General features: G+C 39.9%; 2 protein-coding genes across 2 annotated transcripts; both read right to left on the bottom strand.

Moving 5' to 3' along the window:
• Positions 1-1,236: 1,236 nt before the first annotated feature.
• On the bottom strand, positions 1,237-2,078 carry LOC134198591 (lysozyme g-like). Its single transcript, XM_062668008.1, has 2 exons — positions 1,961-2,078; positions 1,237-1,890 (listed from the first exon to the last, which is right to left on the bottom strand). Exons 1-2 carry the CDS (start codon positions 2,073-2,075, stop codon positions 1,343-1,345), a joined length of 663 nt encoding a protein of 220 aa, XP_062523992.1. The 5' UTR covers positions 2,076-2,078; the 3' UTR covers positions 1,237-1,342.
• A 6,860-nt stretch (positions 2,079-8,938) lies between these two features.
• LOC134176428 (uncharacterized) lies at positions 8,939-9,552 on the bottom strand. Its single transcript, XM_062643098.1, has 2 exons — positions 9,185-9,552; positions 8,939-9,119 (listed from the first exon to the last, which is right to left on the bottom strand). The coding sequence occupies exons 1-2, from the start codon at positions 9,550-9,552 to the stop codon at positions 8,939-8,941; spliced, it is 549 nt and encodes a 182-aa protein (XP_062499082.1).
• Positions 9,553-15,976: the final 6,424 nt, after the last annotated feature.

Here is a 15,976-nt window from a genome sequence, read left to right as displayed (position 1 = left end):
TCTGATGGCTTCGTCTAACTGCACGTGACTTTATTTCAATCAACGGGACAGCGCAATATCCGGGAGTGATATACGATTGCAAGTGTATACGCGACATTTCTATTCACTGCATTCATTCATGGCCAACATCACCTATGATACCATCAAACGCATTTTTAGATACTTTCTGCTATAATCTCTACCTTTAAATGCGACCTGTCTCTCCTCCACTTCCATGTTGTATTGGCTCTAAGACAAACGGATGTGTCAACTGCGGCGCTATAAAGTGGAAAGGAGAATAAACTGGCATGTGTTGTCCCCCGGGCGAAGCCGGGCATTGGAGCTTGTATACATATATATATATATATATATATATATATATATATATTGATGTATATCGATAGGTTACCGCTATTTTGGTTAGAAATTACTTCCTTACTCCTGCCTTGATATTTTACTAACAAATTGCAGGCAAATTTGATCTGGAATTAGCGAGCCATGCACACTAATCAATTTATCCAATGACGAGAGAATAGACATGGCATGTAAAGTTAGCCAAGGGAAGAACATAATTAGGCTTGTTCCAAGTTTCCTCAAACAGCTGTGTCTAGACTTAGTTAAGAAGCGAACGCAGGATATACCACGTGATCTAGATTGCAACTCACCATTATTTGGTTTGCTTACCACACAGTTAAAATTGCATATTCAGTATATCGTCATACCCTCAACTAAGAAGTTCGAAAAGAAAGAGCGTCGATCACCAGCGGCGACGTCTGCATTCTGTGATTGGGGAGAGCCATATGTCTATGTATGAAAATTACTATATTGTTTGACTGCTATTAACTTACGTATGTACATACGTATGTGTGTATTTGCATGAAACAATTTAGTTCTTAAATTTATTAAGCTTTCTGTTGATAGCAAAATGACCAAGCATAGCGATATTCTTTGTTGCTTTAATTATAACTCATTTTCTTTGCAAGCTGTCTCCAGTAGCTTTTAATTAATGACTTTTTTCTTTCTCGTTATTATCAGCAAGTGTAGCCTCGTCCCCAGACTCTCTCGCGCTAGTCTTGTTTGTTGCCTGTATAACAATTTCAGTTGCGAGGGAGTCTGGTATCATCCCGCCTGTTTTCTGCATCTTTCCTTACTAATTGCTATAAGTGGACCACTATGTGTCACCCCAACGTCATCAAGTGTCCAAAATCAAACTAGCGTTAGAACTAATCCAAACACAATCCAATAAATCCAATAGAGTAGGCAGCTATTTTCTGTATATTTAAGCAAGAAAGTCGTGCTTGATCGCATTATTTCGCACTCTCTATCTAACACAATCTGTGTCAAGCAATCAAAGTAATTTTAACTAGAAAATTCCTTTTCTTCTGAGGTACTTTGCTCGTGCTAAGACGTCATTAGAGTAGTCCTTGTTAGAGGTCTGCATGTCAATGGAACTTGTCGAAGGAATGATGTAATTGTGGACGCCGACGTCGTACGCAGCTATTCCTGCCTTGACTTGCATGGCTTTTTGCCAGTATGAGCGATGGTCTTCGACATACTCTAAAGCAGACCTCAACACTTTTGCAGCTTGATCAAAATGTGGCTGTCCGCTAGGCCCTCCTGACGTAACAACGTGGTTACGAGTTGTGGACAACTGCATGTAGCCGTACTTTGTCGCCGAATGATAATTGTATCCTCTTGAATTCAGTTGATAACCTGCTTCAGATCCTCGACTAGCAATGGCAGCAAGTATAGCTGGGTCGATTCCCGTCAACCTGCCGGCTGCTACGATCTTACATTTTACTTTCTCAAGCCGCCAAACGTCCGATGACACTCTGTATTCAGATTTCGAAACTCCTCCATATCTCGCTCCCGTTGCTATAGTTTGCTCCCATCCAGCCGTGAGAGGATAGACTATATACATGCAAAATGCAACCATTCTTAGTACTCATGTACACCGAAGCTATCTAAGGAGCTGGCCTACTAGTGTCTGCGTACGGCTGCCTTGAAGGCGTTGCATTGGCCTTTACCATAACAAAGCCATTGCTGGCGTAAACAAAGAGAAAGAGATTGATCAGGACGAAGGAGCTTGGAACCATGATGATGAGTTATGGTATACAGTGCTTACTATGAGTCGATTTTTATCCATGCGTTTGAGCCATCCCACTTTCTAAATTGGCTAGTGCCGTAATCATTTGTTGGATTGAGATTGTTGAGCAATACTGGATGAACTAAATAATCTGGATAGAAACGTGTTTCTAGATCGATGGAATCGTTAGCATTCACGAACGCAATCGAGATTCCATGTTGCTCAAAACATTCGAAGTCACGGTTACTTAACATCTATATTAGACAATTAAAAATTATTTTTAGTTTAATAGAAAGCGCTTTCTAATAAGTTATGGGTCTCTGGTTTGTACACACAATCTTTAGATTTTAGAAGTAAGAAACATTACACACACACACACACACACACACACACACACACACACACACACACACACACATGTATATAAAGAAACGAATCTTACCAACTTGCACAACCAATGCTCTTCGAAAACAGAAAAACGATTAACTCGTGCTAAACTGAAACAACAATTTTCGAAAAAATATAATTGCAGTAAAATTGAAATTACGAAATAGATCTAATTTTAAATTAGATCATTACAATTTGCATTTGCCCCGTGTCAATTTTAATGACACTTAAAACGTGGTACATAACAATTATCTAAAAGTTTGACTAACTGTAGTTTCTGTAGCTGCTTTCTCTTATATAATCATCTTTGCTAATTTAGTCGCACAAATTCCATCGTTCAACAAACCGACAAAGAAAGTGCAAAATCTAGTGTGCATTCATTTACTTTCACTAGGTCAGCCTGTTGAGGCAGAGTCATGATCGGATGTAACAAGGTAGAATCGATAAAAAATATCTAATGCTTGAAGTGAACATAAGCAATCCTCCAAATCTATTCTTGCAACCAGTTGTCGTTTCTGATAAGGTTTGAAGGTGTTTCTTTCGATAAGGATATGATTTTATATTGTCAATTCTTTTTACGTAGTTTTGATTTTGCCGGCACATTTTCACCCACCCTCATCCACCAGCTGAACCCACGAGATGTTGGTCAAGCTTGTAGAGTAGGTGGACCTCAACCAATTCTAACGAATTAACATCTTGAGCTGCATTATGCACGGTGGTCTACAACATGCGTCATACAACTTTGAGCATTTTCGTAGGCGAAAACACTTTAACGGTTCGATTTTACTATGTGACAATGATAACAGCACTTTCTGTTCATTCAATGCACTAGTAAAAGTCTATCTTTTGGCCACCCTGGATAGATTATTGACGTACAATGCATGATGTGACAACTTCCTGAGTGGGTATACAAACAGTAATACTTATCAAAGTTTCTAATCTGCAGTTGCCGTGACATGCATTGCCTAACTTTCTTCTTTGTGGCACTATTCATTATGAAAAGATCTTTAACGATCAATTATACACACACGCAAGCGCACACACGCACGCAGACACGCACACACACACACACACACACACACACACACACACACACACACACACAAACACACACACACACACACACACACACACACACACAAACACACACACACACACACACACACACACACACACACACACACACACACACACACACACACACACACAAACACAAACACAAACGCGCGAGATCACACACACCTGATCTGGTCTGTTCAAAAGCTACCGTAAAACGGTCACGCTTGACTCCAAGAGGTAACAAGTCTGATGAATAATTATTGTGCTTGCTAGAATTCTACACACTTGTGAACTGTCAATCCTCCTATACTTCTGAACTATTTGAAACAATTTAAAGATTGGATTGCACTCTGTTGTTCTCTTACAGGTTTTATTTTTTTATCCATACACTTGTGTCTTGCCTTATCAGTCTTACTCCTAAAGGTCTTGGATCACACCTCACACATCACATCTCTTACCACACACACAGATAGACACACTCACACACACACACACACACACACACACACACACACACACACACACACACACACACACACACACACACATACACACACACAGACAAACAAGACAACACAAACAGGCAAACACAAAAAACACAAACACAAACACAAACACACGCGCGCGCGCGCTCGAGCACACACACACACACACACACACACACACACACACACACACACACACACACACACAATTACAGTACCACATTGCTTCAAAGCAGAATACTGCTTTTTCTAGTTCAAATATAAGTGACTGAATACGAGAAACGCTCAAGCTCATAAGTATAGACGTATTAATTAATGAAATAGTGATGCGTTAGTGTATTGTATTGTAATTTTTCTACTGTAGATGTATAATCTAACTTTGACAAACATGCAATCATAAATGACTAATGAGGACCACAGGCCAACGAAATCTGCAACTAAAAACGATACAACACCGAAGAATTAAATGTTTAACACTTACTATGAATGCTATGCACACTCCAGCTGCTGACAATCACATACCATCTACTTTATAGTGACGTAGATAATGCTCCGACTTGCCCAGCAATGGCGAACCAATATTCAAAAAGTCCTCTTTTTTCCAGACATCCAATGGCATCAACTTGACCTTCTGTTATCTATAAATTATGGGGTATACCAGATTAAATCCTTAATACAGTAGAACTTACTTTATATTTACAGTGTAGTAATAAAGGTACACTCGGTCGTTTAGCGCTACGCCCCACAAACTTGATTGCATACTATATACAATCAAGTTGGAAGGTTGGTATGAACTATAAGCAAAGATGGATCTCAGAGCGTACAAATGGAGAAAACGTAAGAAAGCGATTTTGCAATCTAATTTCTCGCAAACTAACCTCTCATCTTTCCTCATGTCAAAGGCACTTAATAGGCTACGTTTTACACAAAACCAAGTTTGAATTTGCAAACGCTACATATCCGCGTAAATCAGAGTATATCGTATATCAGCATACGATAATCTTATGGTAAGCAATAAGTAGGTCAAGTGATAGGAAGTGCAAACGCACAAATGCAGTGCAGCAGCTTTGCATGCGCCCCCGTTTCATAACTGACACGAGCACATTTTCTCAACGTCTCGCGATTGTCTTCTAGCATTTTGGTGGTAGCGATGCTCCTATAGCTTAACGCGCATTGACGAAATGTTTCTCATGGGACCATCGTATGCGTTCTGTTTTCACACTATTTGCAGCTAATATCTAGCTCTCTCCTATTCAGCTTTGCCTGTAGTTTAGACCAACCTTCTATCTTGATTGCGTAGTTATACAATCAAGTTTGCGTTGGCGTAGCCATAAACGACGGTGTGTTCCTCTAATTAGAACATTATTAATTTTCTAATTAATTAAACTAATCAATTAATTTGTTCTATTAATTAATTATAAGCATTGCAAAAGATAGAATACACAACATTTGTTTTGTCTGCCTGCAACATTTGTTGGTTTGCTACCTTCGTAGGTTGTTTGTTTGTGTGAGCTAGCCTGCGTCCATCTATCGATGTATGGGTTTCTGCATGTGTCTATGTCTTTCGGTCTTTATGTCTTTTTGTTCCTCAAAATATTTCAATTTCTTTGTTAATTTTTCTGTTATCTAGCTTGTCCTTTTTGCCTATTTCTTTTGTTTTCAGTAACTGTGTAAAGAAGAGCTGCAGTGTGTGTGTGTGTGTGTGTGTGTGTGTGTGTGTGTGTGTGTGTGTGTGTGTGTGTGTGTGTGTGTGTCTGTGTGTGTGTGTGTGTGTGTGTGTGTGTGTGTGTGTGTGTGTGTGTGTGTGTGTGCGTGTGTGTGTGTGTGTGTGTGTGTGTGTGTGTGTGTGTGTGTGTGTGTGTGTGTGTGTGTGTGTGTGTGTGTGTGTGTGTGTGTGTGTGTGTGTGTGTGTGTGTGTGTGTGTGTGTGGTACAATGGTTTAGTTGGTTAGAGAGTCTTCTTAGGAGTTTTCACATCCGGGAGCTTGCAGGGTTGCATGTTTAAAGGAGAACTACCACAATTTTGTATGTAAGGCTCATATAAAAGGTATCAGTGTGAGTGATCCATCTATCAATGATTTATAGCGCTTACCCTTTTCTGATTGATAGTAGAAGCCTGTAAAGTAGGGGGCGTAGCTGTGTAGTACTCTCCATTTTAAATGATGACGTCATGAGTTCATTGCTTCACGTGCAGTATAGAGGGAGTTACCTCAGTACACGTGCAAATGGTACTCTGTAAAGCCTTCGGTTGCTGTAACAAAGACATCGACATCAAGCGAGGAGTGAGTTTCTTTACTCTACCGCTCAAGAAGCCAGATCTCTTAAAGAAATGGCTTGTCAAGTTGCGTTTGAAAGACCCGCCCGTATCCAAGCACAGCCGTGTTTGTTCTGACCACTTTACTCCAGAATGTTTCGAACGTGACCTAAAAGCTGAGCTACTCGGAAAAAAGACCGTGAGACGTCTCAAGCCAGACGCTTTACATACAATCTTTTCTTTCACGGAGCAAAAACCACCACGTAGCACCGGCAGGAAGCGAGCACAAAGAACTGTAAGGCCACGCCTCGCCTTACTAAACATGAAGTGTACCAACACGTAGCGTATTATAGCATTACGCCTATATGTCCACAAGATGTAGACAGAAAGTGTGTGTGTGTGTGTGTGTGTGTGTGTGTGTGTGTGTGTGTGTGTGTGTGTGTGTGTGTGTGTGTGTGTGTGTGTGTGTGTGTGTGTGTGTGTGTGTGTGTGTGTGTGTGTGTGTGTGTGTGTGTGTGTGTGTGTGTGTGTGTGTGTATCTACACAAAGAATCTAGATCTGAACGCAACACTCTGTTATTGTAAAACGCCAGGGCCACAACTTTGCACACCACAGTAGTAACGTTACATTTTAATTGAACATGCAAACATTCCTGTATACTGTTACACATTGTGCTTAGGTATCATGCAAACCAAGTACTATTCTATTTTGGTGGAGCATAATCCACTCCAACACTTTAAATTTAGTAAATAGACTAAAGCAGTAAATGACCATGTGCTACGCGGTTGAAGAGATTCTCTTGGGTGTATCTAGCAAAAAAGGCCAAGGAAAATAATGAAGTAGAAGCACCTCAAGAAAATATTTTTTGTGCTGATGTTCTTAAGTCTACTCGGTAGGTACGAACACAGTATGACCTGGATGACATACTGGGAAACTTTGATGACCATTCTTACTGCATACACACGTCATCACCATCAGGGCAGTAACAGCAGATATAATGGAAATCAAATTTGATGTCAGTCGAAGTCAGCTTGCAATCAAGGATGATAGTCAAGAAGTCCTTCCAGCTAGACAAAAAAAGTGAAGCATCAGAAGAAGTAGAGACTGCTCTAGACGGGTACGTTGATCCATCGTTCAGTGTTCATATTAGTGATTCTAATCAAAGCCTGTCTGATGTCATTGATTATGAGCCTGACGACTAAAATCTTTCAACAGAAAGGACCAAATCTACTGATGTTTCAAAATTTATTGTTTTTAATGACTGCCTTCAAGAACTGTGCAAGTTTTGTCCAGTCTGTAGCTCACCTGTTGTTAGCCACACTCAATTCTGCACAGGTACACTTTTAACAGTAAACATCATTTGTTCCAAAGGACATGAAAGGCAATGGAGATCACAACCATCCATTGCAGGGATGCCTGCTGGCAACCTGATAGTCTCTGCAGCAATTTTTTGGGAGAAACTTACAGTAAAATTTCTCACTGTGTTTAAATTCCAAAAATACAGTTTTTGTCAGAATAAACATATAACAGAATTCAGGATGAGTATGTTTTCCAAGTTACAAATGATGCCTGGAAGAAACATCAACAAGAAATTTTCAAGTCTGTAAGTGGACCACTTTCGATTATTGGGGATGGCAGATGCGATAGTCCAGGGTATTAAGCTAGATATGGAACATACACCATTATAGACCAAAACACAGACAAAATACTTGACTTTCAGTTGGTTCAGGTGTGTGAAGTTGCCAACTCTGCTGCTATGGAAAAGACAGGACCTAAAAGGTCACTTCAATTTACACTTTTGTTGAATAAAGGACTTTCCATACATCAATTAGCTACAGACAGACATTCACAAATCACTAGCTTTATGCAGAAATACTATCCATTAGTTGAACATTAGTACGACATATGACATGTCTCTAAAGGGGTTTCTAAGAAGTTCGCCAAACAGGGAAAGCAAAAAGCTTGTCAGAGCCTTCATTCCATGGATACCATCAATTTGCAATCATTTGTGGTGGTGTGCTTCATCTTGACATGGTAACAGAGAAATCTTGAAAGAGAAATTGATGTCTATTCTTTATCATATTTCTGACGTACACACTTGGGCTTGTGCAAAGCACTTTCTTGAATGTGCCCATCATCAACTTTCTAAGAAAGAGAGACAAGGCTTGGAGCGGTTAAAAAGATTCTCCTCCTTATGAGACATTGAAGTCAGTTGTCCTTGAAAAACAATTATTAAAGTATATTGGCAAACTTAATCAATTTTGTCATACTGGAATACTTGAAGTGTACCACTCCCTTTTACTAAAGTACTGTTCCAAAAGGCTGCACTTTGGCTACAAAGGAATGATTGCTCGAACCCAACTGGCAGCTTTGGATCACAACAATAATGTCGACAGAAGCCAAGCTACAACAGCCCATGAAGAAAAGAGGTACAAAGTTGTCTTTCCTAAAGCCAAAAAGCAATGGATTGCAAAACCCATAATGGAGCCAAAGTCCTATGGATACCTTAATGATATGCTAGCTGCAGTTCTTGAAAGAAGGACCACCGCTCACAAGTCACTGAAGACTAAGAAAGCTTATCCACCACAAGCCTCTATACCCCTTAATATTGCAACATGCCCTAGACCACCAAAGGCAACGGTTATAGAAAACTACAAAAGCAGATTCTTATGCTAACTAGCTAAAAACTTTACACTGGCCACTGTGGCCCATCACAACTTTCTTGAAATCTAATATATTCCCCAGTTTCTTTAGGAAAGGGCCCTCTTATAGAAGTCACAACACATGGTGGTATCACTCTTCGCACTCCCCTGCCCATTTTTCTGTGTACCCAGTATGTAAACTGCCGGTAAGATGTCATCCTCAGCAACCTGGAATGTCAAGTATTTACATTACACAAACGACTTCGATCAGTACGCCCTACCACAGTACTAACCTGCACGTTAGTGGCTGCGTAATAGAATCCTGTCTCACGTCAACCATTTCCACCACCGCTGTGCGAGGCACCCCTCCATTTATGCACACAGAAGCAAAATCTTCGTGCTGAATGATGCAACGTAAACCATGTAACATCCAGTCTAGTTCGTCCATTTCTTGGCAACAAAGGCATTCTTTACTGGTAGGCATGATACCACATGTTCCACAGCTACACCACTCCGTGTTGACCACTCTGTCTTCATCTCCAGTTGATCCTCTTCCGTCATCGCCGTCTAGATTTTCCGTACTATCTGCACCTTGCATACTCAAAGAATCATCAACTACTATACGCTCAGGCTCAAAACGGTAAGGTTCAATGTCAGTCATGTCCAAGTCTACATCTGGCAGCTCCCACGTATATTAGCGTTGTACGCGTACACTGTACGCATCATGAACTCATGACGTCATACTTTAACATGGCGCGCACTACACAGTTGCGTTCCCTACTTTACAGGCTTCTACTGGCAATCAGAGAAGGGTGAGAGCTGTAAATCATTGATAGATGTATAGCTCACACTGATACATTCATCTGAACCTTACATACAAAATCGTGGGAGTTCTCCTTTAAGTCACAGTGATGGCGGGCTATGGCATAATTTCCTTGGGCAAGAAACGTAAACAAAAATTGCCTCTCATGACTCAAAAGTATAAATGAGTACATGGTCATTGAATTGAATGGAAAATACAACGACGTTGACAAAGTCTATCAGCCACTAGAGTCCAGTTGGGACTTCAGGTGCCCACACCATAGTTAGCATCGCAATGTATGCTTCTGCGATTACCTGGCCAGGCTCCAGTACCGTCTGGAAATAAACCAGAAAGCCGTCATCTTTCCGTGTGCTGCAAACGTTTTCTCACGCAAGTGCTGTTCTTCTGATCGCCGAGATCACTACAAAACAAACAAACAACCGTGCACTAGATACAGTAGAAGTGTACCTACTCAATGAAAGAAAAGATTTCAAGGTTCATGTGAATTTTAGCACGCCGTAACATCACAATAAATGTAAAAAGCGCAAGCGTCTTTAAACACGATAGTTCAATGAAAATCAGGCGTTCCCAGATCGCAACGCCATGGTCACAGGCATGAACGAGTAGATGAACGCAGAAACCCTTTGCAATCACGACATATATTTGCACCGTTTACATGCTTCATACGACAACCGTCGATTTGCAGCGACAGTTAGGAAATGGGACTGGGAGTGATGCAAGACAATCCCCCGAAAGAGAGAAGAAAAAGAATGACACAGCCATTCGTAGTCATTTTGTGATCGAGGGACAAAGGATATGCAACTCGGCCGATTGACTTGTATATCACGTGAGTCACGCGAATAATCTTCACACGGGTTTTTTCTGCTTCTTCTACTTTTGCACAAAACTTATATAGATCATCTTATATATTATATTTATATAGATTAAACTTATATAGATCATCTAATATTATTATATTTCGGAGGACAGGAGCACGTAAAAGTTGGTATAAAAGTTTGTGCGCATATCTACCAATGGATCTATGTACACAGCCGCAAAGTAAAGAGAATAGGTGCGCCTCGGTCACGTGAAGCAACGTAATGTTGAACGCTTAATAAGTTAATAATTAGTTGTTAAAAATGAAGAACGAGAAAATTGAAACAATTTCTAAAGTATTAATGTCTGAACGGTCCAGAAGTATTGAAATTTAGTACACTGTGCAATGAAACCGAAGGCTAACAGATGGATTTGGTAACTCAACTGCTATGTCTATGTAAGTGTGGGTAGAGTTGTCCATCTCTTACAGTACTATACCACCAGCTGCAGTTAACAATCTATTCAGAAAATGCCCTCAATCGGCCGCAGTTACAGATTCGTCGTCTCGATCACACGCGGTACCTATTCAATCTGCATGTTCCATCCCATCGTTAATAGTACAAAACCGCGGACTATTGGACGTAAATCTTTCTAAACTAATTGATCTTGTTGCAAATTAAACATAACATAGATATTATATATGTTCAGTGCAGTTTCAGCGATAGCTTAGGGACATATAAGCATGCCACGCTATCCACTTCGGTCCGGTCACAGGTACGCTGACATCATTCGTGCCAGCTTCATCACGTGACGACACACCAAACCCTTCATCAAACCTGACAACAGCACAATAATTAGTTAAATACAAAAATTACTTATATACAATAATTGGTTTAGGATGCAAACATTAATAGATCTCCACTATCTTTCAATATCCGATAAGATTTGGTGTCTGATCTGCCGTCAAATAACGATTGTAAGTGGAAGATACATCAACGGCTGCGTCCCAAAAGCCGTACCTACATACAACACGCTGAAAATACTAACAAATGCGTCGGAACAATAATGCACAACTTCATCAATCCATGCGCCGTCCAGCACTGTCGAGCCATTCTGTCCGATCAGTAGCGACGACTCTTGGTCGAGTGAAACATCAGCAAACAGTGTAGAGCTTGTCTAGTTCAACTGACCGTTGATGTAGAGCGACTGCGTTCCGTCTTGGCGGTCATATTGCATGGCGACGTGGGTCCATGTAAGATATGGCACGTCAGTTATACTAGTAACATCTGACGTGCCAGAGAGTCCAACGTTAAGTTTCTCATCTATGATGACAGTATAGATACCTACAACGAATCAATAGCCAAGTCAGATGCGAATTGAGAGCCACGAGTTCCCGTTAATCGGACGGTTATCCCACCAGTAAAGTCCTGTGTTGAACACATCAGACATATTGGCATGTTATATATCAACAAAATTATTAGAACTTACAGAAAGGTCAACAACTGCCTGATGCAACTGATCTTCATGATTTTCTTCCACGTAGAATACAGTTTTCCAGCTCCCGACTCCTTCTTTTACCGCAACCTCAAGTGAACCCATGAATGTGTTGAATCTGTCAATTTGTTGGAGCTCTTGTGACTCTATCTCATACAAATGATACCAAAAGGTCAACGTGCAAGTAGGACTGAATGGAAAACAAGCCGTCTCAAACACAGCCTAAACAACAAACACATTCTATACTAACATGCCAGCACAAACGAATGAATTAATTAAAAACCTGGACGCACTCAAACAGTGTACCTGATCTGCAGGTACTTGAGGTATTGATCCTTCAATAAATGCGTAGTTTCCACCATTTCCCGTGTGATCTGATGATGGTCCCGTGTTTCTAGAAGGAGATGATCCACTTCTCAGAGTCCAGTCAAAGTCATCTTTTACAGATTAAAAAAATGGTCCAAGAGATAGGGATAACAATGAACCAAAGTCGGTTGTTCTCACAAAGTTGCAAGTTAACTTGCTATCATAGAGACAATGGTAATGGCCTTTTGCAATTTACTTTCCAATCTTTTTATTTTTACTTGTGTGCATCTGAAGTTTGAAAACCTTAGAAACTTGTAATTGCTACCTTGTTGAACATTCTTCAGAAATTATTAGTTGTAGTATATATATATAATAGTTGGATGTTTAAAAATATATTTATTTACAGACTGACAGTCAGAAAAACAGACAGACATACATACAGACATACAGACAGACAGACAGACAGACAGAAAGACAGGCAGACAGACAGAGAGACAGACAGACCGACAGACCGACAGACAGACAGGCAGACAGACAGAGAAACAGAGAGACAGATAAATAGACAGACAGACAGACAGACAGACAGACAGACAGACAGACAGACAGACAGACAGACAGACAGACAGACAGACAGACAGACAGACAGACAGACAGACAGACAGAATCAAGTTTATTGTCAACAATCTTCACTACTACAAACAGTTATTGTTAAAATGAAATGTTCTACTTGTAGTCCGAGACTATTGCTAATGAGTAAAACACTGAATGTCTCTATCTACTCCCAAAACACTGTCATCTCCTAATGAGCGCACAGAAAGCCTTGACAGCTTCCGCAAAATCACTCTGCTGTTGCATTTTTGAAGAGTAATAGACAGTCTTTTCCTCCAGAAGGTTTTAAACTCTACCGCAATTCTTCTTCCATCAAAGCCTCTCGCCTTCTTCCCCAGTTCATTCATCAGCTCGTCAGCCTTTAAGCCCCATCTGCCGAAGTGTTCAAAGACGAGTGGGACAACTATAGGCTTCGATCCATCCGCAAGCGATTCCTCTGAGTATTTTTTTGACTTTGCTGCCTCTCGTTTAGCTGCTGCATGGACAGACAGATAGACAGAGAGACAGACAGACACAGAGATAGAAAGACAGACAGATAGAAGGATAGACAGACCGACAGACAGACAGACAATCAAACAGACATATAGACAGATAGATAGGCAGACAGACTGTCAGTCAGACTGACAGATTGACAGGTAGACTGGCAGATGGACAAACAAACCGACTCGGCAAGATAATGAAAACCTGTATATTAGTTTCCTGGGCAAGTTGTGTGCCATTCAAGTCATTCACAGCGACCGCCAAATCCTATGTCAGGGAGTAAGGTTATGCAATGATTCATGCACCTTGCAGTGTTTATTTCCTAACTTGTAAATCTGAGTTTTGCTGATCCACGTAATTACTTAATGTTGTCGCTTCTGACTGTAGCCTCTAAAGATGACAATTATAATGGACAAACAATCTTTGCACTGTTTGATTAATAGCGAATAATATTTGAGTGCTCATAATGATAAATGTCTGCTGTATTAACGTTAAATCAATTAACACTCTAGTACCATTTAGAAAAAAATTATCTTTAGTAAAATAAGTTATTTAACGGTAGTTGCAAACTCTTTGCTTTTCAATAGAGAAGAAACGTCAATCAGCCATTATATCAACCAACGTGAAATTTCAAGTTACAAAATGGTAAGACTTTTAGGATTATAAATATTCAGTGAATATGGTGAGACCTTTAGGCTTACAAATATTCAGTGAACATTTTCACACATCTCGCTATTAGCATTGGTTTCTGAACTTTGAATGAATCCATTGCAAACGAGATTTCTGTTTAAAACCGAAACTTCTGTTTTCATTGATGTATAAAGCGCGATTTACGACGTGATTGAATTTCTTGGTGATTGGCACAGCAGATATGACGGGGTAGGTATTATAAATAGACATAAACATGTTTACAGACAGACAGACAAACAGACAGGCAGACAGACAGACAGACAGATAGACAGACAGACAGACAGACAGACAGACAGACAGACTGTACGCTTGTTGGTCTTGTTTGATAGTGGCAGACAGTATAGTTTTGCTCAGTTAAAGTGTACTGAACTTCAATGTTGACAATAAATGAAGACAGAAAAACAGACAGATCCACTGACCGACTCACAGTCAGTTTATTTTATTGTTTAAGATCGTCTACTTGTACACATCCTAAACTTCTATGACAAACCTGTCCTTCACAGCCATATACTTTAAAAAATTAGTGGACTTGGATCTGTACATTCAAGTCAAAAAGCTTGTCCATGTTAGTCAGACTGACAGATAAACTAGTAGACAGACAGACGGACAGACAAACAGACAGACAGACAGACAGACCGACAGACAGACAGACAGACAGACAGACGGACAGAAAGATAGACAGTACACTGTCGGACAAAAAGACATATGGACAAACAGACACACAAACACAAGTAGATTATTTTTTCAGAGGTATTGAAATAATATTAGGAACTAAACAGTATAACGTGCACTTACTCTTAGTGTCAAAGAAGGATGTCATCATACTGATTGTTAGCGGAAAAATAATTAATACCTGTATATCTTTTGCTTGTTCAAGAGTGTGATAAACTATATTAGTCATGATGTGATAGCAGAACAGGATATTGTCATGTTGAGACAACGTACTCAACTATCAGGGTGTGGTATCTCAATATACACAGCTCTAGAACACTGAAACACGATTCCCTTCTAAAATACAGCTACTCTATGGCACCTGTAACGGCTGATCAAGTTTTCCGTTTGTCGAAATAATCCTTTTTATGCAGTAAAATAAGCAATCCCCTTTTCATCTTTCATGCATTCCAGATGTAGTTAAATAGGCTAATCCGGGGTAATTCTGTACATTTTGATTTCAATGAGTGATCACTACTCCGACCCAATCTCTATTCTAGTAAGTAAGCTCTCGTTGAGTAGCGGATTGTCTAGCGCTTTAAAGGGAAAAAAGAAACGGCCAGTGTTATCGTTTACAGAATCTAGACAGCAAATTCTGAGCAAAGATACCACGTCTGCTGAATTGTCTGGTTTCTAACTTTCAAGAACAAAGCTCGTTTACAAATCTGCTTGTAGCAGTAGTGTTTAATCTTCAGGGCTACGATGTGTTACCGATAAACTCGCTCGAGAGATAAAGCTTGCTAGTAACGAGCCATTCATGCAATTTGGCGGGAGTGTATCCCTATTTGCTTAATCAGTAGACTTACAAGTGACCCAAGGCTCTCTAAATAACTATACAGTTTAATACTGCATTAAAATTTAATTACGCCTAAAATCCGTGTAGCGTTGTACGTAAAAGATGATGTTGACAAAGTTAAACAAATTCGAGTGGACAAATACATGAGCATTTTATGCATCTCAGGGGTAATCACTGTACGTATATATAATCACTAATTTTTAAATCTGCATATATGGCCCAACCCTTCTTCAATGGGTAACTTCAATACAGGCTAAAAGACGGTTATATTATAAAAATTTTCTATTTTTCGATAGAGTGTATTGCGACTGGTAACCTGAAGTTCGAGGCTATCTAAAGCATCCGGAAGTAAATATTAAGTTTGTGAATTTACTTGTCTAA

The sequence above is a fragment of the Corticium candelabrum genome, chromosome 2 (genome assembly GCF_963422355.1).
Source record: "Corticium candelabrum chromosome 2, ooCorCand1.1, whole genome shotgun sequence".
NCBI lineage: Eukaryota > Metazoa > Porifera > Homoscleromorpha > Homosclerophorida > Plakinidae > Corticium > Corticium candelabrum.
The sequence above is the reverse complement of the archived record's forward strand: the minus strand, read 5'-3'. Positions and strand labels throughout refer to the sequence as shown.